The following is a 25,601-nucleotide window of genomic DNA, read 5'->3' as shown; positions in this document are numbered from 1 at the left end:
AATCTCACCTGCACCACTTCTTGTGTTAACAAGATACAACATTCAATGGAGAAGTCTGCCAGCGTAGCACCTTCACTTGTACAACATGGAATAACAAGCCTAGCAAGCTAGCATGCTGTGGCCAGTGCCTTAGTATGCCAACAGTTCTTTCAAATTTAACAGTAGTTCCAATATCTAGGTCATCTTTGTTCATCATCCGTAGCACTAACTGCCTATATTTTGTTTTGTGCTGACAGATAAATGACAACTGATGCTGAAATGTTCATGCATATCTGGGGGGGAAAAAAAAGGAGAAAAATTGAATAGTGCATTCTTCATCAACTTCCACATTTTTATTCCTTGCTTCACTGAAAGTCCGAAACAGTTTCCAGTAAGAAAGAATTCAGCAATGTGCTTCAATACTGAAACAACACAACTTTGGTTATCTTGACATCATACAAAACCTTAACAACATTCTTTACTTAAAAACATTTGGCATGCTTCATAAGTAGTTGGCATATTACAGAAAAATGATGAAGAAACAGACACGTACTCACTTGTTGTAACAGTAAGAAAGGACTGCTGTAATAGTTTTCCAGTGGATAAAAATATTTGGAACAGTGTCCTTAAACTTAAAACCCTGCATCCAGTAAGGTATGTTGAAAGCTACTTACAAAACATGAGTGAATTAATCAACAATCCTGACAGTAGTGGAAGTGACTGGAGTGGTATGCAAACAGAAAACACAACATAAGCCTGACTTAATGGTAGCACTGTTGTTCTCTTATGACATGAAGAGTACCCAGATTTTGACTTCAGGATAATAACCAGTGTAGAAGTTGGCCAGGAAGTCATTTCTCCTTACACCACCAGCTGAGAATGTTTGTAAGGCAGCATTCTGCTACTTCTGCAAGAACTCTGGAAGACTCTCAGATTTGTTTGTACCATTTGTGAAATGAAACAGATCCCACACCTCATTAGTCCTAAGGTGATTTTATGTGATACTTCCATGTAAGTTGACTTCATTTTTAAGCATTTAATTGACTTATGTTTTCCAAGCAATAAGAGAGAGACACACAGCTTATCTCAAGTGTTATCTCACTGTGTTATAACCAACAGAGAAGACATTTTCAAATACATCTTTCGGATTAAAATGGTTAGAAGTATTTTATAAAAATAAATTTTTTAAAAAATGAACAGTTATAAAAATCCATGAACCAAACATATAACATTGACACAAGACAAAACATATTACACGCGAGGACAATCAGCTACCACAGTAGTACAAAGCTTCAAGTAAACTAGGTAGGCACTTTTTGCCCAAATAGCAGTCACTTGTTCAGTGGAGAAGTCCAGCTGAAATGCCCAAAACAATTTCTAAAGCTTTCCAAAATTACCCACAGAAATGCAAATAAAAAGGCAACAACAAAAAGTCCAGGTGTTACACCACACATGACACTCACTATTTGCTGCTTTCCCTTTATGACTGTTCAGTTAGCAGGAGTCCCAAAGTTTGTGTTAACAACTCAGCCTTCATCGGCTTACTGGCATTTCTTTTAAGGCTTTACGTGTCAGAGCACAGCAGCAATGCAAGTTCAGATGCATTGGAAAACAGATAAAAAGAAAGGCTGCACGGTTACATCTGGGTGAGTACAGAGACAGAACATACTCAAATTCAACTCTTATGTGAAGCAACATATTTGAAAGAATGCTCGTTTTTTGCAGAATACTTACTGTGCTCAAAATACATGTAATTGTGTGAATGACCCAGTCCCACTATCAAAGACCTTCAATAAGTAGAAGGTAAATCTTTCAAGAAAGGAAAGAATGAATGGTCACACAGGAACTTAAGGACCAATAAAACATAAGCAATTATGAAAAATAACTATTGGAATACCTAAAATAATGAATAACATCTAAATAAAGGACAGCTAAAGCAATAAATTAGTTTGAAATACTTTAAAAGTATTATTTATGCTTATATAATCTTAAAGTAAGTATTTTAAACAGATTTTTTAAAATTTATATAGTCTTATACTAAGTATATTAAGCACATTAATCTACTTTCATATTTATATAATATTATATAAATTAAAAAGAAAAAAAAAAGCAGTTTGTGGCATGATTTTAAAGCACAGTTTAGGGGAAGAAAAGTATAACATTGAGCAGTCCTGAAGAAATCATGTCATGTCAATTAGGAGCAAAGTTCTCCAACTGGAAGATCAGGTCTACAGCAGCATTAACATCTGGTACCACATGATCTGGTTCTACTAAAGCAGGATCAAACCTAAAATCTCTGTGGCCATGGAATATCATGGTTCTGCTCTCCTTGGTATCCAAGGGTACTTCTGTGTGAGGGTTGTAAACCCCAGTACAAACAAGAACAGACCTACAGTGGGTAGCAGCAGAGGATGCCAGTTCATTCTCCCAGCTGTTGGATATTTCATCATCCTGAGAGAGAGCAGCAGACCCTTTGCCTCCAGCAACTTTGGCCTGAATCCATGTTTTTGAGTCTTTTCTGGAATTCTTCTCTTCAAGATAGCGATTGTAAAGGTTAGCACCATAGACATCAGTCATGAGATTATCTCTGGAAATACAAATAGTATTTAGACTTTAGTCAGCAGCACAATCTTAGTTCTCCAACTTCAAATGTATGAAAGGACATCAAGGTTTTAACTACATATTTTACGTTTTCCATAACTTCATGTGGAATTATTTATACAGGAGAAAATCCAGTCATACAGCAATCTTATTATGCATTTTCATTAACTGTGACATTTAATAGAGGTGAAAATTCTCCATACTGAAAATTCCAGACTGGGATAGGGTGAAAGGAAAGCAAGGACAGGTATTAGCAGTCCATTAATGAGGTTATATTTCCAAGCATCTTGGACATTCGGGAACAATCCTTGATAAAACAGAGCTTTACCTTATTCTATTAAAATGATTCTACAATGTCAGTGCACACATTGTAGTATATGACCAAGTTCAATTACACCTCAAGTCAACTCTAGCTCTATATTCCTTAAAAGGTCATGTACTACTCAAAGCTTGTGGGTGTTATACCACTAAGTTTAAGAAAACAAAACACCCCCCTCACAAACTTTTTGTTAAAGGCTTAAAGAGCATTTTAAATAAATTAAAGAGACATGAAACCTCCCTTTCATACTTACACAGAATGGTACATAGATCTAAGAATCAAGCTGAAGGCTAGAAACAGCGAGGCTTGAAAACATCCTAAGTACAACACAGTGCTAACCATTTTCAGTTGTCCCAGCACTGACATAATGGGCCTAACCATACAAAGAGTTGTTTATTTTTATTTTTCAGTATTTATCTTGTAAGTAATTTCTTGAGGTATTCATTAGACTTCTAATTTCTTACCCAACAGCATAAAGAGTTCTAATGGGTTGCTTCCACTGTCTTTCTGCTGCTTGAGCTCTGATAAGGTAATCTGCATACTGATAGGTCAATTCACTAGGCTTGCCCATTAAGGCCTCATATTTCAGATCTTTGCCAGTAATCTTCTTGTAAATGTTTTCCAAACAAACCATGAACGTCCCATGCCCAAACCTAAAAAGATGGAAAGATATGTGACAAATCAAATTACATCAAGTATACAGAAAAAAAAGAAGACCTTTTTTATTTCATTATCTTTTGTGAGTCAATTCCTGTTACTACGAGATTTCCCTCCACTTGCATGCAGCATTCCCACAGCTTTTTCAATAATAATTAAGTGCTGATTAGCTAACCTATAAAGACGATAATGAAGAAAACATAATTGGAACTTATTGGTTTTAAAAACATAGCAACAATTTGTAATAGTGTTGCATGTATTTACACAGATCTGATCATTTATAGAAGGGACAGCCTTTGAAATAATGCCTAGGCTGTGATCTGCTCTTTGCAGTGACTGAACAGAAGCAGCTGAAATAACAAAGAGGAGAAACAGAAAAGGAAAGTAAGAAACCAACAGGAGGAAAATCAATCTGTTTTTAAAAACAAGAGTATACCAAAATGCAGTCTGTAATGTGAAAACAGAAAACTTCGTTGGTATCTCTCAAGAAGAGATGCAAAAAATCATAGAACAAATTAATATTGCAGCAAGCTGTTGATAACTCAATTTATTTGCTCAAGCAAGGTGCTAGCAGCAAGTGATGCAGCTCATCAACCAAGGCAGTAAAATAGTAAAAGACATAATTTCATAACCATAAAAGCAGTTTTACATCATTAGTGAAATCAGCATATGGAATTAGGCATGAACTATTACATATCACTTCATTCACCCTCTCCACCCTGATTATTGTTTCAAGAAATCTGAATAAATCAGCATAAAGTCATTTCCAGTAAATACTAACAACAGTTTAAAACCACATAGTCAGGGAGTCACTTTCCAACAGACAAAGTAACAAACTCAAAGGAAAAAGCAAACTTTATTTCAGTTTTAATACTGGATCTTTCCTGAAGAACACTACTGGAAATATGCCTCTTAGTTCCTATACATATTATACACACACACAGTCATCACCTTACTCTAGCTGAACTAGCATACATAGTTTGCTAACGTTTTAGATACAGTCTTCATAACCAAGTAAGAATATCTGACAAGATCACCTGCCTGAGACCAAACCCATTTTCAGGTCACAATAATAACAATTTCTATTTCAGTGTATGTTCACGTTTTACACTGAGGGGGAAGGTAGGGGAAATAAACATGTTAAAGAACTTTCTTCTCTTAAAGTCAAAATAAAATAAAAACACTCTCAGAGATCATGCCATCCTGTCCTATGTGTTCTATTCATCGTTTCTTATGTTTCTTTACACTATATTCTCTTCAGCTCAAGAATTCATTGCTTTTGACTAGTGTGACAATTCTTCACCCTGCCAGAAACTGTAGGTTGGAAAATACAAAAAAAAAAAAGTATCTAATTAAATGAAACATTAGATTTTTTTATTTTTTTTTTCCTTTGGACAAACTCTAAGCCTTCGAGCAAAAATATTTCTCTTTTGTGAGCGGGGAAACAAAAAAGTTGACGTCACAAAAGCCGTCTTATCTCCAGCAACTGATTTCCTGGATACAATGACATAAGTAGTAATAAGGCAGTATTTGTTGACAGCACACTGTTTTCGAAATGTTGTATTTGAATCTGAGAGCTACCATAAGGCCATATAAAAATGGTGTATGAAAATACTGACTATTAACTGTACTAAAGAAGTGAGGAAAACCCTAAGATGTCACATGACATACCTGTATGATGTTATAGTTGCACTTACCTTGGAGACTGTGCTTCAGCTACCCACATTAGATCCATGTTACAAGCAAGTACAGGTATATGAGGGTAATTTTCATGGTGATACGGATTTCCCGGATAGCCACTTGTCAGCAGAACATCTATTATAAGCTGAAGGTTGGTTTCCCATCTGACAGGCTCCCCAAACAAAATGACAGCTATAAAACCAAGAAATACATAACAGAGTTAACAGAGCACCATACCTCTGATACAAGATTGGTTTAACAATTAACATTAATTTAATTTAAAGGTGACAAAATGAAATACTTGCATTAACATAATAATGTTTTAATGTTTCCTGCTCATTCATAAAAGAATATCAGAAGTAACAAAGCTCCCAATGCAAAATCTGTAAGTTTAAGAAATTCTTTGATTCTTTGCAATGGTCAAATTGTTCCACAGCACAAAATGTTAACTCATAAATTATACTTTTAAGTCCTCTGTACCTCTGTGAACTCTCTAAGTTCATGTAACAGTATTGAAATAATCCATCAGTAATGTTACTTTGTTCATGTTAAAACAGAATTTGGATGCTGTTTCTACACAATTTTCTGGTCTCCAAAAATCAAGGCACTTTTATTTTAATCCTTGGCTAGTTTTTATTTTAATGTTTTTTCAGACAAGATGAGGATGAATATATGCTGAAACAAGGTACTTCTCACTTCTCAAGATACAGCTCTGAGGTGACCCTCCTGAAATCAAGACCAGTTATTTCTGAACATGTCAATTCATTCTTAATATTCAAAAGGAATTCAATAACAGCCTGCTAAAGTAAGATAAAAGAGGAAAACAGATCTCCCCTTCCTTCCGAAACTTTAAAAACACATGACTGAACACTGTACACATGAAACAGTTTTTCCACATCTTATACATTCTGTATTAATAACAGATGTCACTAATGAGGAAGCTTTAAAATTGTCTCAGCCAACTTCCCAGTATGACCAGCAATCTGAAAATAAATTCTAATGATAATGAAAAGTATAATAAAGATATTCCATCTATTAAGGGATAGTTGCAAATTAAGTAAACATAACTGACCCTCAATCTTGGGAAGCTCCACAGCAGAGGGGTACTGAAATAAGAAAAAAAGTGAAAGTTTTCTACAAGATTAAACATCTGCCACTATTTTTAAGAGAATAAAATTCAAGTACAGTTCCCACAGCTGCCTTTCACAACACTGAAAGGAAATGCACTATTTTGGTGCAGCTACTGCTCCAGCAACCGAGGCCAGTTTACTATGAAATCTGCATTTCAAGTTCTAAACTGAAATCTAGCAGCAAGTGGATAGCAGGCAAATTATTGCATTCTACATTCAGAAGCTTCAGACAATTTATTCAACTACTTCTGGCAAGGTTCAGAGCTTCAGCTGATGATTCACTTCTGTACGGAAGCACGGATGTTTATTTTTCCTATAGCAGTAACACAGTCCTCTAGCATTAACAAAGGATTTGAAATACCAATTTTGAAGTATGTGCCTTTAACAGTGCTAAGAAGAAATATACTGTTAATTCATAATATATTTGCTAAACAAACAGTTTTTACTTCATGATCTACAGCCCATGGTGACAAAAACATGAATAGTCTCTTGAATTTCTGAATGTGAACGGTTCAGAAGCAAGGAAAGAGATAATATAATTAAGTAATGAATTGTATGAACCTTAACAAAGACCATTCTGACTACACACAGGGGAAGAAATCCTTTATTTACTGACCCTGTATATGCACAATATACATGCACATATTTGTGGCATACGCATTCACTTCTTTCTGAAATTCTGCAAGACTCAGTTTAAAACATGCTACTTACGTAGGTACTGTTAATATTTAAATATAATTAAGTAACTGTACAAACAATAAAGGAAGCCTTTTGGAGAAAAGTTCATTAGCTGTAAATCATTACAATCAAAGCAACTTCATGGCCTATAGAATCAGTTCCACAACACTCCTCTACTGGAAGAAAAAGCTTACTTCATCTTCCATGCATCTAAGGAAGCCAATAAGCTTTCCAAAACAGATTTTGAATTAGATATCTGTAATAATCACACAACAGTGAGTTGCAAAATGCAAATACTTGTTAAGGAATTACCACTAACAGAAGAAAGACTGTGCACAGTTGTCCTTGAAAAATGTTGCCATAAAACAAATAGAGAAGCAGGAAATAAAAGTAAAGTCACGATGCAACATAAGACAACATCACCAGCTCTACAGTTCAAATATTGACCTCCACAGTTGAATGTCATCTAATGACCAAACAAAAATATTTAAAACACAGACTCACCAAAACACCAGGTGCTCTGTCATGGTCAACCACATCTAGCAGCGGGTACTTCGCCCTCAGCATCTCAATGGTGACAGGCTGGCTGAACCCAAGGCTGGGAGAACACCAGTTAAGGATGCAGAATTGCTTATATCAAAATATTTTTTAAAAAATCTGTAATTCAATTTTGACAATGTTAACATGTGCTGCTTATCATCTGGTAAAGCAAACTATTTAGGAATGTAAGCAAGACTTTTTCTTGCACGAGATAAACAATCATTACTTCATTTATAAAGTAAAGTCCTATATATCTGAAGTCTTAAGACAGAAATGGAGTAAATGCTGGCTCAAAATACGAGTTGAAAAGGAAGAAGGCACTCAACAGCTGCAGTACTCCCCTAAGATTATCTTTACATAAACATAAAAAGTCAACAACTTAAGTAATTATTATAGGAAGGAAAGCTCACTCTATTGCAAAACAGTGGACTGACCAATAAGGTTTAACTATGCCTTGCAGGTAGTTAAGGCAAATTTAGAAACATGTTTAAAAAAAGAAAGGAGCAAAAAGTGAGAAAATTCCCAGATGTGCACAGTGGTACTCTTAAATACAGATATATCCCATTAATTTTAACTCACTTAAGACATAACCAAACTAAATCTGCTCATTTTGTAAAAAGTAGCAGGGATGCTACTAACAATAAGACTTCCTGAATGAGTATGGAAATAGTAGGCATTTAAATATATTGATTATACACGCAGAGCCACTGGATTTTGTTTTAGAATTAACACAACGAGTTTTGTTTGAAAATAAGACTATCCCCTGTAAAAAGGCTATCTAACAAATTGGCTGCTTATTTGCTGCATTCAGTCTTACCACACTCTCTCTTAACATGCCTAACAAACGCTGAGCAGACTGACCTCAAGAATGATAACAGGAGATAAAAGAACAGAGAGAATAAATTCAGGCTCCGAAATATCATTTCTAAGATAAGGCTAACTATATGATTTACTACAGAGTACTGTAGGATGCCATGTTCTCATCCTCAAGAGAACACAAACCCTTATGCCAAAGGCTCACTACATATACATAATCCAAAGAAATAACAGTCATTTTTCCTTCCTAATTAAAGACACGTAATAGCAACGTGGAAAAGTGTAGAATAAATGGAAGCAAGAATCAACAAACCAACCATTATCAAAACATAAATTTGACATTAAGAACTAATGTAGCTAATTAGTGAACTCTCAATACTGAATGTGTAGTGCTGAAATATTTGGCCTGAATTTGATTAAGGAAAATACTCCAATGGAAAGTTTATTTTGTTCTTTTTTTAAAGATACTCCTGAGCAATATCAAGAAGCGGTCCTTGTCCAGATACAAGAACACATTTTGGATGATAACGTTTGAACATCCGCAGCGGGCTGTGTGACATCATCACTTGGTCTTGTGAAATCTGTTTGGAATTTAAAAACAGAAAGAAGTATATTGCTTTTCAGAGAAGTTATTTATACATAGACTTAATTAACAGATATGCATATTCTATGAATTACAAACCAATCATACGTGTCATATCATTTCTTCCTAAAATTTACAGCTAAAGTACTGATAGTTCCAGAAAAAACAGACATTACACTACTAACTCACAACCCTTCCAGCTTCCACAGTTCAGCACAAACACAAGGATCTCTAAATTCATTTAGAAAACAGATGGGGACAGAAAACGCAGAACTGCTCTGGCTTTAATTATGGTGCTAAAGCAAAAACTCACTGAGCAGCATGTAATGGAAGATCTGGCATTAGACACATTCATCAAAAGTAAGTAAGTAAATGCATAGGATTTAGGCTACTTACTGGAACTCCCAGTATATGGGACAACTGATCTGCCTTCTTCTGGCGAAGGCAATCCCCTGCATTGGTGACAAATACTACAGGCACCAAGAACTGGCCCTGAGAGTTAACCAGCTTCTGAAAGGCTGTTTTTGCAGCAGGTATTGGAGTCCTTCCTCGTACCAGCACACCATCAATGTCAAAAAGAAATCCAAAGGATGGCAGCACATTCAGCTGTGAGAAGGAATAGAAAAGCAAGAGTACATTAATTGTCCGTACACACACATTTGATAAAAAGTACAATACCTGGAGTTCAGTTAGAAATACACACTTCCACAGGGAAGGAGTGGATCTTTTATTGTGCACTTCTTAATGTGTCTTACAGGCACGTGCTACAGCACTACAGCTTGCTTCTCCTTATCCACACGACCTATGAGTTCTGCCCAGTCTGTGTGGTTTCAGGGACCAGAACAAACTGAGGTAAGGTGGTAAAATGAGGGGCAAGATGCACACTGCTGAGCCAGTGAGCCCGCTTCTGATTTCACTTGACCTGGGAGCCAAGAGGCAATTTTAATGCAGAGAATACTGACAGAACCCACTGGTAACCACAAGAAATGGAAACATTTCAGGAGCATGTAGGGCTTTATTGCACACACTGCACATGACTCCTCCCTTACAAGACATACAGGTGCTGGAACTGTTCCTGCTGCCACTTGTCGTCTTTGTGTCCCCTAGCACTGCTACAGCTATCTGTTCCTGGCCCTCATACAGTACTTCAGCAATTCCTACTTCTGTACGTGGCACACTAATGCCTGCTGTTAAAGCTGGCACCTCATTAAAGCTGCTACTAAGATTTTTAACACTCTGCCTTTGAATAAGTGAAGAACTGGGTTCATCGGTCCACAGGGATCACAACCAGCTGGGTGCGGCAGGGCTGCCAATGGACAGCACTGTTACCACGTCGGGTTAGAGGGACACAACAGAAGGAACCAACCTTCACTCCTCTGCCAGCCCTGAAACGGAGCCCAGAGCTTCAAGATTAACAAGGACTGAGGGAATAAGGGCCAGTGCTAAGCGTAACAGGGAGAACAGTGGCGGGAACGACTGCGGGCAACGGAGCCGGGACAGCATTTGCTGCTGAAGCTCTCTGAAGGAACAGACTGACAGAACCCAGCCCAAAGGCACCTTGCCTTCCAAGGCAGCACTTCGCTCCCCATCAATTATTCATCTGACGCACTTCCCACAGCTGGGCACAGCGCTAACATGGGCAACATGGACACCGCCGTCTGTGGCTGCCGGCCCTCTCCTCGACGAGAACTTTCCTTGCACGCACACCCACAAGTTCCCCTATAGAGCCCAACCTAACGAAGTCAGTGACTTAAAAGCACCGCGGTATCACTGAATTATCTACGCCGTTTGCCGCTCGAAGTTCCGCCCAGCAGCGCACAGAGCCCGCCCCGAGGCCGCCGTTCCCCGCGTTCCACACCTCCGCCCGCCGCCGTTTCGGTTTCATCCCGGCGCGCCCCGCCCCGCGCAGCGCCCGACCGAGCCCTCTCTTCTCCTCGCCTACCTTCCCGCCATTCCCCGCAGCCGCCGCCGGGCCGCCGCGCCGCCCTCCGAACGCCGACAGCCGGGGAAGCCGCCCGGCCGCGCCGCCCCCGAGCGGCCCCGGCAGACCGCGGAGCGGCAGCGCCCGGCGCATGGCGGAACTACCCGAGCGGCCGCGCCGCCGCCGCCGCCCCGGCTTCAAAGCCCGGCCCCGCCCCGCGGAAGACCCCGCCCCGCCCCGCGGGGACACCGCCCGCACGGCGCCGGGAGAACCGCGGCCGCCGTGGCTCCTCCACCGGGGAGCGGTACGTCTCTTCTTTAACAACGCCGACACGCGTTCCGGCACTTCGGGATCACCGCCTTTTGAAAAAGAAGCGAGCACATCGCATCTGTACGGGGCACTGCGGTACCTCGGATGCAGGACCGGTATCGCGGCACTTCCCCGGAATTAACGTGAGGAGCCAAACAGCGCTAGCAGGGGATGAGCACCCCGCAGTGCTGTCGGCTAATGCGCATGAAGCAGATCCGCTCAGTCCTGGCACCGCACTCTGAGCGGTTCTTCCCACCAACCCCTCAGACTGAAGGGACAAACGGACCTCCGGGGCCCACACGGCTCTTATGCAGCGGTAGCAAGAATGAAACAAAGGCAGTGCATTTCTGAAACAACAGCATGAGCAGAGTGCTGCGGAGAACAGAACAACTCAAGCACTACAGAGATCATTCCTTCCCGGTCCGGGCCAAGATCCTGCACAACGCAGAACTCCACAACAGAAAAGCACACGCATGCACACGTACAGTGATCACCATCACCAAGCGCAGTCAAAGCTGAGCTGCTGCACCACTGGTAGTTAGAAGCCCACTGCATCCACATCTCTGAGTCCAGCTGCACACCCAAAGCAGCAGTTAGCAGAGCCCGTGCACCATTCCGTTCTCCAAGCCAAACTGCTAGTTCAGGTTCATGGCTACAGCAACTTCCCAGCAGCCTAACAGCCTGCAAAGCCAGCAGTATGCAGGTATTGCTAGAGGTCACTGCTGAGAAATGACTACGGCACAATTTGTTGGCTCAGACATGCTGAAGAACACTCCTGGTGCAGTGCTGCAGTGTTTGGCAGCTTGCACTGCACAGCTCCACACTGCGTTTTTATGCATACGTTCCATTTCTGTGTTGGTCAGTGGAGATAAGCATTTGCTCCAACAACTTCTGTCTCATTACACTGGTCTTGCTCAGAGCTGTCAGCTACTCTCTTGAACATGAAAACTATCTTGTTTTAACTTTTCCTCATTCTTCCTGAATATTCATTTTTATGCCACTTATCACTTTGTCCCAAATCTTTGGCCTTTTTCTTTCATGCTTATGGTGACAGAAGGAATCAACCACAGGTGTGCATAAACTCCCAAACCACAGCAGACCATAAAAGCCAGTGGGTCTGTTCCCCAATAAGTCTAGCTTGGTTATCTACAGAGCAAAGTTGCAAGTTTTGCATTTTTCTTACTACTAGTCTTCCACTAGAAGAAAAACAATCATCGTACTGAACAACAAAAAAAATACAGCCTACTAGAAGCATGGTTGCAAAAGGGGTTGTTTACAAGCAAGCTTTAACTGCCTTTTTGGCAAGCCCATTAGGCAGTTCTAGTTAGCTTTTTATTTTATATTTGTTCCACTTTTTGTCATACTGTGGTTTGTTGACCAATGGTAAGGACTTAATAGGCTGCCTGCCAACTTAGTAAGCTCCAGGAACTTGGTGGCTTAGTGCTGGGCAGCAGAGCTTCCACACACTGAACAATCCTGTAGGTGAAGTACACTGCTCTGATCCAGTACTGCCAGTCCATGGGCCTGAGCCAACATAGGAGGAGCCTGTTCTTTCATCTTTGGTGGCCAGACATTTCAGGTAAGAAACTCTGGGAAAAAATGTTGTCTTTCACAGCAGTACAAATAGCCTGCAGATCAAGTGCATTAACTTCTATAAAAACGAGACCAGAAACCACTCAAGGGGCAGGAGCAAAAACCAAAGAACAGTGTCAGAAAAATGCACAGTGCAACTCAAAGCACACCAAATCAGTCAGAAACATACTAGTTTGCTGCTCTGTAACAACAGAGTCACTGTAAGACAGGCCCTCTGCTGTGCTGTCTCTTATCACTATAATAGGCTGTGAGTAGCAAGGGTGCACAACTTCAAATCACTGCATGTCTGATTTCATGATCCCATTCTTTCTGTGATTAAGGAGAAAATGATCCTTAAGCCAGAATGAAACAAGACATCAGTCTGTACAAAAATTTTACTAAAAATATTTGAACAAGGTAAAGATGCAAGTATTTACAATGGCTGCTGAAATATCCAGCACTCAGGCACTTCACACAAACATGGCTATAAACCATAAAAATGGCAACAAATTTAGACACATTACACTTTAAATAAAGAAGCAAATCACTTTCAAAGCCAATCATAAGATCTGCCCATCGAGTCATTTTGAAACAGGTCCTAGGCTCTTCTAGTAAACTAACCAGGCATCAAAGAGGAAGTTACTTCTGGACTCAGGTCAGCTAAATTCAACATGAGAAAAACATGTACACTTACAGTCAGGATACAGAATGGCAGAACCATCAGTCAGATTTCTCTCACTGCTTATAAGTGACTTGGCTTGCTGCTCTACCTGTAAGAGGCACCACTGCATAGACACACAAAGTGAAAGGGCTGAAGACTGTTTACTGAAGATGCAGAGACTGAGTTAAACTAGGCTTGATCTTACTCAGCACCAAAGTACAAGCCATCCTAGCAGATAAAACAAAAAGGGTTTTCCCTTTAGTAGGAAACACTAAGTTAGTCACAACTTACTCTCTATATTCACAGGACTTTCAGAGTTTAAACTTGTTACTGCCGGAATAGAAGAAACTGTTGCTTTAGGACAGATTATAGAACAACAGGGCACACTAGTGCAATGTTATAATCCTAGAAGTCTTTTTGCTTCTTCACTCTGTGCCATCAGAGTTTCACTAGCATACTTCTGAAGAAGCTCCATCTTCTTTCTCCGTACAAGAGCTTCCTCAATCTGCAAGTATAAAAACATGAAGACATTCAGCTTAACTGAGATGCTAAAACCAAGAATGCCCAGCTGTTAAGGGAGAAATGCAAAAGAAGCAGTGACAAGGCCTGTGCTAGTATAAATTAGTGGAAGAGAGATGAATCAGAATATCATCTTTAGTATTCAAATGTTCATGGAAGTCAAAACAAGCAAAACAGTGGATGTCTTTATTTCAGATCTCTGCCCCTCCCCTTTTCAATGAGGAAGTTAGCTGCAATTGTAGTTCAGAATCCAGAATGCAAAATCCCACAGGCATGGAATGATTTGACACTTAAAAAAAAGACTACATTAACTACCGTCTAACTAAGAGAGACTGCTATGTAAATCAATGGTTAAGTCAAAACCAGTCTTCAGTCTGTTATGCTCTCTTCATTTTGAGAAGACCATCAGTCAGAAAGCAATGTTTTCAATTGTTGTTTCTCTCTTTACAGTTTTGACAACCCATTAAAAATATTTTACTGAAGGTACAGAATCATGACTTCATAGCAGAATACAGAATTGTAATCTAACAAGATGACAGTAGGTGGTAAAACACCACAAGCCACCTGAGTGACATCAAGGCATACCTACCAACACATGTCTACTCCAGAATGTTTCTGACTGAGCTACATATCGAGCTACCTGTCATGGTTAATGTAATATATAATGTAATATCCTAGAGCTACTTCAGTCCATAACTGTCATTCAAAGTCAAGCCACCAAAATCATTTTAAGTAAGTGAGGGCAAACTTCAATTTAGAACTAATTGTTAATTTGAAAAAAAATAGTTAGGCCAGTAGCAGAAAAGCACAATAAAGATTTAGTGGGAAACCAGGGTTATCCTGATCATAACTGATAAATAATTGATCAGAAGCAACCACGACTGAGTGCACCTCAGCAAGTTTGCTATCACCACCAACTGGAGTGGTGCTGGACGTAAGAGATGCTATCCAGAGGCCTGACAGGATTGAGAGAGAGGCCTGTGCAAATCTTGTGAAGTTCGTAAGGCTAAATGCAAGGTCCTGCACATGGGTTAGGGCAGTCTCAAACACAAATATTGGCTGCATGACACAGGCTGGACAATGAAAGGAGTGAGAGTAGTCCTGTGGAGAAGGACATAGAATATTGGTGGACAGAAAACTGAACAGCAGCTGGCAACATATTCTTGCAGCCCAGAAAACCAGTCATATCCTGGGTTGCATTCAAAGAAATGTGGTTAGAAGGGAAGTTATTCTCCCCTTCTATCCTGCTCTTATGAGACCCGACATGGAGTACTACACCCACGTCTAGTTCTCCCAGAATTTTACGATTCTATGATAAGTTTGAATGTGTTGCAGTGTTATGCAATACTTCTGACACTTTTGGCAACTCTCTGATGAGGATGGATATAGTAGTGGTACCTTATTTCTAGTCAATTTCATAGCATTTGCAAGAGCACTAAACAGATACAGAATAAAATCACAGGAGCATATTTCTGCAGTTCAGTTTCCTAATGTCTTACCTCCTGTTGAGATGGCACTGGAACATGTGCAATAAATTTCTGTTGGCCTTCTTCACCTTCTTTTTCTTTGCCACCTTCCTCATCAGACTGAAAAAAAAAAAAAAAAAAAATGAAGCCACATCAAGTTTGCTTTCTGAAGAAGTCAAACAGTTCTGCAAGAAGGAGCCAGACAGAAAATGGATGGGGATACACAAATGCAGGATGGAGGTGTATAGGACCAAACTACAACAGAACATATCAAGCATCACATCTGGATCTCATGCTGTTTTACATTTTCAGGACTGCTGCTTTTGTTCTTCATACAGTTTCTTCTCTTCTGTGGAAGTAACATGAACATAAAGCCACCATCCCCCCCCTTTTCCATATGTCTCTGCCTGCTGTAGCACTTCTATAAACAAAAGAGCAGCTAAGCAATCAAGAAGAAAGTCCATGCCTCAAAAATAACATAAAATTTTCCATTTCTGTATAACTGCACTGTTTCATTCTTACACCTGAGAGTTGGGCTTATGAACCATGGGATAAAACAACACAAGACACTGAAGGAATGACCAGTTTTAACTTACGGACTACCTTTTTTATTCTAGTGACATACCCACTTAGGTATGAACTGAGATACAGGAACTGGTTCTCATATCTCTTTCACAAAGCTCAGAGAGCATTAGGAATGCTCTTTACTACCTTTGGGTGCAGGGGAAATAAAGAACCAAAACCATGTCACAGCAATGAGTGCACCATCAGCAAAACCTTGTATCAGAATTCAAGTATGAAAAGACCTTGCGTGGATCATACTTAGAAGCATGACTCAAGATTGCACTGTTAACCTTACAAATACCAGCAGTCCAGGCAATGACAGGTAATCAGAACAAGGTCTAAGCTGTTTGCTATTTTTCATTCTAACAAAACACCTTTCTTAGGCACCAGCTTTCATCACTCTCTAAACTTAAACCAAACATACTCATCTATTACTAAACGGGACAATTGAAGAGGAGCTTAGGCAGAACTCAGCACCAGCAGAAAGGTTTTCAGTGAAATAACTCTTCTTTGAAGGAGGCAGCACAAAAGACAGAAAAAAAGTAACATCCCCTTAGCCATCACATACCTCATCATCAACAGCGTAGATATTTACTTCCTCCTCTTCCTCCTCCTCATCACCTCTCGCAAGTCTTGCCTCTCTCTCCATCTTCCATTTTTCCACTGCTTCTGCTATAACTGTTTAGCAAAGGAAAATGTGTATCAAGTGTATTTGAGAGTAACTTAAAGCAGCATGGTCCAGCTATAACCTCAGTTTCCTCCACAGCAGCACAGCAGTCCTCCAATGCCTGCAGCTACAGCTCCTTTAATTTGTCTCCCATTTCCAAAGCTTTTTCAACACTTCAACTTCTCAGTTAAATCCTCAGCATCAGTAACACATCTTTACTGTAATCCTTGTTGTTAAAGTTGTCATTTTGTAGTATGATCCAAATTCTAACCTAGCTAGGATTTGTTAGGTTGCTCTATCTTCACTGTGAAAAAAAACTAATGCAAGTTTTAATAATACAAGTTTTTTTAAAAAACTTCATTAGTCACGTGTAATATTGGTCACATCAATGCTTAAGAATCCTAGGGAGGTGCAAGATTCATGCAACGAGGCAGTAGAAATGCCTACAGCTACAGAAGTCAGCAGTCAAGCTCCTTGGCTCCAAGAGTTAATATTAAAATGCTCTCCCTGAGAAAGCAGAATCTAGATCACATTACTGTGTTCATAACAGAAAAGCTATACAAGAAGCTTTTTTCAGTACTTTGTTAACTTAACTCTTCTGATCACACGGTGAAAGTCACAAGAACTTAGGCAGTAAGCAACCCTAAGTGGACAATGTGTATTAACAGCACCATAGAAGAGAGACATTCCTTGCAATGTGTGCAGAAAAATAACTTTAAGGTTACATTAGCCACATTAACTCAAGCCAAGACACTTACGAAGATTTTTCTCCCTTCTTTCCTCATTTCCATGTATTGGTTCTCCTAAAATCTCTACCCTTATTATTTCAAGTGGCACAATCACAGAATATTTTCTTAAATAGCTACACTCTTAAATAATTCTTAAATAAAGATCTGTATAAATTTTCTTAAATAACTGCATGAATGCAGATGGTTTACCTCTACTGTCTGCAATTAGCAGGATATGCAAGATGAACACAGAGTGGGACACCCTGCTGGGAGTGCTGCAACATACAGCTTCTCTTCCTGTGGGACCAATTGTCCACAGGCCAACCTACTGGTTAAGGTTCCAAGATATGGTGCAAGACACTGGTAAGTGGAGCATTTCTTTGGTTCACTTCCTCCCTGTCCTGTAAATGCAAGCAGTAAGGCACAAACTCAAGTACATGATACTACGAAGACCTTGCCACTGAAAAGGGGAATGTATAACAAGAGGATGACCACAGAGCCACTAGGTATTGACAACAGTTACTCAATTTATAATCCTTTAACAAGTTACTTTCTGTAGTTTTATTTAAACTTTTCTTCCCTCTAACTGTAGAAGAAATGAGGATTTGCCTGCAGTTTAAGCTTCAGTAGAAGGCATTATAAAACAAACAGGAAGGAAGCAGTAACAAATTGCCAGGATGGCTGACCATTCACCAGAAGAACTAGAAGTTCACTAGAACTATTTACAAAACAGCTAAGCTCTTCATAGTGTTGCACTGTCTTCCTTAAAGCCACACAAATATAAGAAGATGGCAAACAGAGCTAGATTTTAAGAAGGATTCCAAAAACTCAACTCCTAATCCTGTCTTTACTGGGCAAGTCAGTAGGACAGAGCTGGACAGTACGTTGGCAAGCATATGAATAAATGTCATCCATTGAGTAAGTTTGTGTTTCAAAGGAAAAAGAAAACAACACAAGCATGTTGAAGTTCCAAGAGCTGACAACTCTGTGAAGAAATAACATAGGCCACCTAGATTTCAGGATTTCCAGAAGACTCTAAGAAAGCTTAGCAGCTGAAAGAGGAAGAACGCAATACAGATAAGTAACTAGCTGAAATGTAAAACACTGTACAGTTAATTTTCACAAGAGAGGGAGGTAAACTCTTGACTTCATAGATGTCTCTCCTGCAATCTTTTACATGTGTAAGCATAAAAAGGCAGAGAATTAGCTTAAATATTGAATTGTTAAAAAAAAAAATAAAAAACCCACTAACAGATATAAAGATGAAAGGCCCAGAAATGCCTTATACAGCAGTCACTGATACCTTTGTGACAGATGAGATCAGACAGCTGAGCACAAGTTACCCACAGGGAGAAAAGAAATCTGAACTTCAGAATTCATCACCTTTCCTGCTTGGTCTGATTTAATGTTCAAAAAGACTTTGAATCACACGAAATGTAACACTCAGTATCAGTCAAAACCTGACTAAACGTCAGTGAACAAAGATGATAAAAATACATGAAACTGTTTTGGTACAAAGAAAAGAATGTGTACATAAGAATACACCTCTCAAGCCTGCACAGAAAAACAAGGGAGGAGGTGTGAAAAAATTTTTGGCAGCCTGGAGAGGAAATCTTTTCTTTCTTTTTAGCAGAAAAATCAAGAGAGCATCAGCTATCTTAGCTAGAGATTTAAAGCAAAGGCAGCTGCTTCTGGTCTTCAAAAGACCACTTACCTAACAAGCTCCTAGCAGACACTGTATCTTTGAGAAATAACTATCTACAGATTCCACAAGAGGAAAAGAAACAGAAATAAGAAAATCAATGAAGCAAACTCTAGATTCTATCAGCAATTATATAAAAAAGAACAACTCTGGTTCAAGAATAGCATTAGCCACAACAGGAGGCTAAGAATGAACTCAAATACTACTGCATACAGCCCCCCATCTCCCCTAAGTATCCAGTCCAATGTTTACTTTCATATTTACTTATTTCTCATAAACCTGAACAGGATTAAAATGTATACAGGAAATCTCCTGCAAATTTCAGGTCCAATTCCTTCACTGCTTTTCATAGGAACTGATATGCTGGGTTAAAATCAGGTTTATCTAGTCCAGTATTGCCTGTAAGTGTTTCTGGCAGTCCAAAGCTTATTTCCGCTGTATTCCACTCCTTTTATATCTGCGAAAATTTTCCTCTTCTGGTGAGAAGCCCACCTTCTAATAATTATGGATACTAACAGATGTGCTGGATTTGGGCAAAGCAGAGTATTTCTAAGATTGGAACCACTGTGCCAGCTGCAAGTGGGAGAACTAACTAGAGGAGGCAGAAGGAAGTTATTGACAAGACCATTGCTTTGTTACAAAACACTACAGTACAGTAGGAAAAAAAATGTGCTTATCATTCAAAAAATGTATTTGGTTGGGACTGACAGCACGGGACATGAAATGTCAAATCTTGTTATTTAATAAGATAGAAAAAAAAGTTAACTGTTCATTTCAGAACTGTGCACCTCTGTTTGGAATTAGGCTTCCCCAGGAAAGAGGGTGCTAGATCCACAATCAGAATTACTAGAGAATGTCACCATGAAATAACATACAAGACAAGTAAAAAAAGTTGTCACTTCAAGAAGAGGTTAAGAGTGACTTCTGTCTACACTAGAGGTTACAAGGATACTCGAGTGTCTACACATCTCATTTCAAGTAAAACTCAATGACTACTGACGTTGGATTTTGAATCTCGCATACCTTTCTTTTCATGTTCTTGTTCCAGGGGCTCTAGAATACCATCATCTTCATCCCTGTAGCCATAGTATTCTGCATCAATGGATTTCATCAGTTCTGCTCGAGTTTTCCGAGGTGGTGGGAGGGCTGGAAGAACATGACCATCCTTCTAATAAGTCAATCTTGATAGTTTGCAATACATTTCTGGTTCTTACCAACATCACAGCCATTACAGCTATCTCATTAAGCCAACAACCAGTGGATTATTTGAACTGCTGACAGTATCAGAAGCACTGGTATTTTATTCTGTCCTGCAAAAGAACCTGTCTGAACACAAGATTGATACTTCTTATCACATACTTCCCAATCTCTGGCAACCCTATCTTCTTTTTTTTTTTTTTTTTTTTTTCTGTCCCTATCCTCAAGTCCCCACAGTGACCAGTATTAGCATACAAAATGAACTAGAAAACTGTCCTAAATTCCTGCAAAAAATTTAACACCTCCCATAATTTTATTTTATTTTTTCAGATGGCAAATAAGAAAGATCTGATTCAGCAGGCCTGCCAAGCAATTCTCACTCATTTCTGACAAGATACAGTTACTAGCATTTTCTATGTACTACAGTAGACACTGTCATCAAGAGCTACTGCTACGTACATTCATACTCAGAAATAATTGATATTTACTTACGCTCCTTCTCAAAAAGTTCTCTAACTCCTGGTAAATCCTTTGCAGCTCCAAAGTATTTGTAACCTCTGTTTCCTGGAACTTCTTTCCCCTCATGATCTAACATCCTCGGTCCGATTCTCTGTAAAATAAAAAATTAGTTGCTTTATTCTATTCCTCTTCCATTTTTATTTTCTGCTTTCCTGGGCATCTTTATGAGATAAAGGATTGAGAAAACAGATGCAGGGTGGTTTGAACTGATAGAGAACAAGTACAATGCCCTCATAGCTCATTTTTATATATCATCTACTTTTACCAGACATCACACATTAAAACAGCAATGTAAACCACGAAGTGCCCATAGCTGATTCACCTTGACAAAATATCTAAAGCTCTTTTATTCTCTGTGCCAGTGTATTTTGCTATCCCACAAATAAGCACCAGTGTGACTGACAATAAACACACATTCAGTGCTCTGGAAAGTGAGTCTCATTATTTTGTTTTTAGTGGTAACGAGGTGACCCAAGTTAAAATCTTTCTACACACTAATGAGGTACAAAACAGAAAAAACAATGCCTACTGATGGGTAAAATCAGAACATTGCTGTGAACTTTTAACAGAAAGGTAACACCACTTAAAGTAGTGTTTCAAAAGGAAAGTCAGATTTGCTCATCATGGAAACAAGTATGTCAGATTGTGCTAGAAAGAATATTTAGGGACTGAATTCCTCTCTAGTAAACATTGGACAAATAATAAACATTTAACAGATTTTTCTTATTAGTCACTTGTAAGAACCACACAGTACAAAATAATCTACACTTACAGCATAATCAGGACCTCCCAGCTCCCTTATTCGGACTTCCCAGTGCCCTTTTTCCCTCAGAAGTTTGTTTATTTCATCGTTCAGGTCCCGAATTCTGAATTCACCTAATCCAGCTATAAGAGGGAAAACAGACAATAAATTAAGCGGTTTACAAGAAGCTCCAGAACACTTCAGAATTAATCCAACTCTAAGCATATAGCTCACATAAAATACCATTACTTCTACTCTAACCAGTTAGGATTACAGGTTCAAACAAAATTTTATTAGAAAAAACGTACCATTTTGAATCTGTGCCACTTTCTTGGAAATTTCCCCAATGATCTAGTTAAACAAGAACAGAGAAGTGAATTTCTCCATAACGGAAAAAAAATCCACCCCCAACCAACTAGAAAACCTAGTAAGACCTTTCTAGAAGTTGCTTTGATCCAGAAAGTAGATCCGAGCTTAACAATTTCAAATAACAACATTTTATTCAGACAAACTAGTACCCTAGAGACTTAAAATACAAAGAACTATTTTTCAGCAGCAATCATAAGCAAGTTTCTAATAAATATTTCCAGCAACTTCCCCTTTGACTTTCCAGGCAAAGAAGGGCAGAAAGTACTGCCTGACAGGCTGGTCAGCCCAACCAAAGGGTTATGGAACAAATCCTCCCAGAAGAGGCTCCCAAAGAAGTGAAAGACCCAGGTGGTGACTAGAGCAGCCAATATAGGATTTGCCAAGAGGTAAGAATGTTCATCCAACCTTCATTATGAAGGTAATCAATCACTTGCATGGGGGCTCAGAATAAGCTGTGAAATCCCAATCCCATAAGATAGTAAAAACTGAATTGAATATGGTCCTAGGTAGTTAAATGTGGCTAAGCCAGCTCTGGACAAGTGTGGTGAATATCATATTCCAGTGTAAAGCATTCTGGGATTTAACTGCCAGTATACTCAAGAAGTCTGGAACACTTGGCACTTCTGTTTCAGACAGCCTGCTTACAGAAGTTCAATCTGTTACAGAAATAGAAAAATCTATAGTTTCCCATTACCTGCCGTCTCCACTTCTCAGCTTTTGGCAATTCATTACACTCTGATGCAAGGAAAGGTCTTCGCTCCTATGTGATAAAAAGCCACACTCAGCAAAGCTTTAATCTAGCAATATACTCACAGCATTCCATACAAACTTTACCTCTCAATTAGTCCCAAACTACGCTATCAGCCTCCTGCTGGTAACTTCTGCTCTCACAATTTTTTTATAAGTAAAAAAAAAAAGACTATTTACAGACCTGCCAAAACAAACCATCAAAAACATTACAATATACTTAAATTAATGTTATTCAAAGCAAAACTTGTCACCTGTTTCTTCATATCACCCCACAATACCATTCTACAAAAACAATGCTCCATTTAAGACAGCTGCAATTCACATCATTTTTAGCATACTGCCATCTAAATAAAACCCACTGGTTTCCAAGCAGCTATTAATTTCAGGCCTTTCTTTCTTAACTGCTACTATCTAAATGCTGTAACCTTTCTCCAGCATAATTTCATTTTACCTTCTCCCCACTATCATTCATCCAAATGATGATTTTCCTAATCATCACAATCCACTGACTTGCATGCACAAGATGATATTTCATCTTATTTGCAGGACTCTGTGTGCAAGTATTTTGACCTTTTCCCTACAGTGCTTCCACAAGTTTACCCTTAAACATCAGGCAGTTATGTACAGCTGCAGACATCACATGTTGGTTTAGTAACATGCCAATGTTGGGTCATATGCAAACCTCGAGTTCAGAATGATCCTGAAGGTCCTGTTTCAAGATTATTGTTATACCAACAAACAGGAAGATCAGAAGACCTTTTCTGGGAAAATACCCAATATCCAAGCAAACCCTATGATTACAATCAGTAAAAATAAGCGTATGCTCATCAACTTCCATAAGCAACTGCAAAGATAAATCTCAAAAGATCATTTTCTGCCCAGCACACTGCCTCCAGCTAAGTGCCACTACAGCTTTTTAAACGACTTGATATTCTTCTTCCTAAAATATTACATAAAATGTAAACAATGTCCAATCTTCCCCCCCCCCCTTATCAGCCCAGCCAACTTACCTCTCAAACATACATATACACAAGCTTCAGATCAGGTCATTTAAGAAAATTCTATTCACCATTTTTCTCTGGTCAGGCAGGGAAACACAGTTCCTACTTGAACACTTCCCAGATGACTAACATCTAACTCCTATACAACGCCTTTGTCCAGCATACAGACCTTCTGAAGTCCCACAGGTATGTACACGGTTTGCATGCCACTCAGAGCTAACAAAGCCTTAAGGCTTTTTGTTTGTTTCACATCATACCTTAACTTTTCCTTCTTCAAGCTGAGCTTGACGAAACCTTGCCAAGGCTGTCCTGAAAATTAAAAAAAAATACAACAAAAACAACAACAAAGGAAGCAAAATTTACTTCTACACATCTACACTCCAACAGAAGCAAGCTCTGCTGTGGCTTTTTGTTATAGATTTAATATAGTTTGTAGAAAAGCAAGGCTTACACATCCATTTACTAGCTCTTCTCAGCAGCAACTGTTTCAACTCTAGAAATCCTCAGGGGTTAACTTACTTGATAAACACAAACTCTAGCAAGAAATGAAGTAATTTTTCTATTTAGCATATTTCAGCATGTTAAATTTTTAACAGCAAAGGGTATCAATAAGTTATAAGCATCAAGGGTAAACAAAACAAAAATCGAGAGGAGAAAAGCTTCAGTGAGGAATGCAGCAGTTTGTAGCCAAGCGTATTGGCAGGACTACTTTGAGTCTCACACCTGAGCAGACTACACAGGCCCCACCTTTTAAATACAGTTACATTCGTTTATAAGATATTCAGTCGTTATGTTAAAGAGCACAAAACAACCGAGAGCAATTTACACCTTTCCTTTAACTACATAACCGTAGTCGGCATCTGACCGGTTCCACGCGCCCCATTAAGGAGCCGTTAAAGAACAGAGCTGCTGCCAGCACGCGGTACTGCGCCGTTCGGTGCCGTCAAACCGCGCGACACGCGCAGCAAGGCGCTGACAAGCGCTGTCGGAGCGGCAGTGCCTCACAGCGGGTCGCTGGATGCGGGCAGCGCAAGGCGACAGGGCAGAGCCGCGGAGCAGCGAGCACAGGGCCTGCCGCCCCATCCCCAGCCGTACTCACATGGCTTTCTCCGCGTTCCGAGCCTGTAAAGGAAAACAAATGCGTTACTCCGGACGGCGCCCGGCCGCTCCCCACTTCCCATCCTCCCGGAGCAGCCCCAGCGCCACGCAAAAGACAACACCGGGGCCTAGGCCCCGCACTCACCATGGCTGCAGCCGATCTCCCGACGCCCCCTCAGACAGGACACGGAAGCGCCGCACCGTCACCCCGGAAGCGGAACTTCGCCTCAGCGCGTTGCACGGCGGTAAAGGCTTCCCCTCGGCGCCTCGCTCTCGTGCGCGTGCGCACCCCGCTCGGCGGCCCGCTCCGTCAGCACCGCGCCGCTCAACTGCGCATGCGCGGCCCGGAGACGAGAAGCGAGCCGGGCCGGCCACTGCGCCTCGCGCTCAAGTCTCTGCGCCATTTGCCATGGATTGAGGACGTCTCCTCTGTTCGTCCAACACGACCCACAACTTCTAACGGGAACGCCCACACAAAAGCACTCACAGCCCGCTGTCCAGGTCCAAACACCTGCGCTCCCACTGCTAGCTGCCTCCTTACCCTGCAGGCTGCCGCTCGCCATCAGGGCAGCACCCGGGCACCTGGAAGCTGAAGGTTTTCCTTCACGTTCCTGAGGTAAAGACAGCAGCACAGCCCCAGCACCTCCTGCAGCCGCCTTACAGTCAGCCGCTGAGCAGTTAACAACTGCCTGCATTCACACCACGTGGAAAACACTTCATGTGCTTACTTCCAGCTCTTCAAGCATAGCTTCATAAACGAGTTATGTTACAGAACAAAGTATGGAAACAGCACGCACTTACACTTCTTGGCCTTTTAAAAACTACTGTGCATG

General features: G+C 40.1%; 2 protein-coding genes across 2 annotated transcripts; both read right to left on the bottom strand.

The window, feature by feature from the left end:
• Positions 1-310: 310 nt before the first annotated feature.
• LOC100542184 (haloacid dehalogenase-like hydrolase domain-containing 5) lies at positions 311-13,013 on the bottom strand. The gene is made up of 8 exons (XM_085235588.1): positions 10,926-13,013; positions 9,380-9,589; positions 8,869-8,981; positions 7,549-7,642; positions 6,309-6,342; positions 5,254-5,428; positions 3,364-3,552; positions 311-2,566 (listed from the first exon to the last, which is right to left on the bottom strand). Exons 1-8 carry the CDS (start codon positions 11,055-11,057, stop codon positions 2,170-2,172), a joined length of 1,344 nt encoding a protein of 447 aa, XP_085091714.1. The 5' UTR covers positions 11,058-13,013; the 3' UTR covers positions 311-2,169.
• A 152-nt stretch (positions 13,014-13,165) lies between these two features.
• ISY1 (ISY1 spliceosome associated protein) lies at positions 13,166-25,020 on the bottom strand. The gene is made up of 11 exons (XM_003210046.4): positions 24,914-25,020; positions 24,770-24,792; positions 23,928-23,979; positions 22,614-22,679; positions 21,859-21,901; positions 21,581-21,693; positions 20,782-20,899; positions 20,116-20,238; positions 16,564-16,673; positions 15,465-15,551; positions 13,166-13,951 (listed from the first exon to the last, which is right to left on the bottom strand). Exons 1-11 carry the CDS (start codon positions 24,914-24,916, stop codon positions 13,844-13,846), a joined length of 846 nt encoding a protein of 281 aa, XP_003210094.1. The 5' UTR covers positions 24,917-25,020; the 3' UTR covers positions 13,166-13,843.
• Positions 25,021-25,601: the final 581 nt, after the last annotated feature.

The sequence above is a fragment of the Meleagris gallopavo genome, chromosome 14, assembly GCF_905368555.1.
Source record: "Meleagris gallopavo chromosome 14, MGAL_WU_HG_1.1, whole genome shotgun sequence".
In the NCBI taxonomy this organism is placed as follows: domain Eukaryota; kingdom Metazoa; phylum Chordata; class Aves; order Galliformes; family Phasianidae; genus Meleagris; species Meleagris gallopavo.
The sequence above is the reverse complement of the archived record's forward strand: the minus strand, read 5'-3'. Positions and strand labels throughout refer to the sequence as shown.

Coding starts and splice junctions, on each gene's coding strand:
- LOC100542184 (XM_085235588.1), bottom strand. CDS start 11,057: ATGCGCCGGGCGCTGCCGCTCCGCGGTCTGCCGGGGCCGCTCGGGGGC. Junction 9,590..10,925: donor CTGCGGGGAATGGCGGGAAG/GTAGGCGAGGAG, acceptor TCCTTCTCACAG/CTGAATGTGCTGCCATCCTT. Junction 5,429..6,308: donor GGAGCTTCCCAAGATTGAGG/GTCAGTTATGTT, acceptor TTGGTTTTATAG/CTGTCATTTTGTTTGGGGAG.
- ISY1 (XM_003210046.4), bottom strand. Junction 20,900..21,580: donor TGGGAGGTCCTGATTATGCT/GTAAGTGTAGAT, acceptor TTTATTTTACAG/AGAATCGGACCGAGGATGTT. Junction 13,952..15,464: donor CAGTGCCATCTCAACAGGAG/GTAAGACATTAG, acceptor TTATACTTGCAG/ATTGAGGAAGCTCTTGTACG.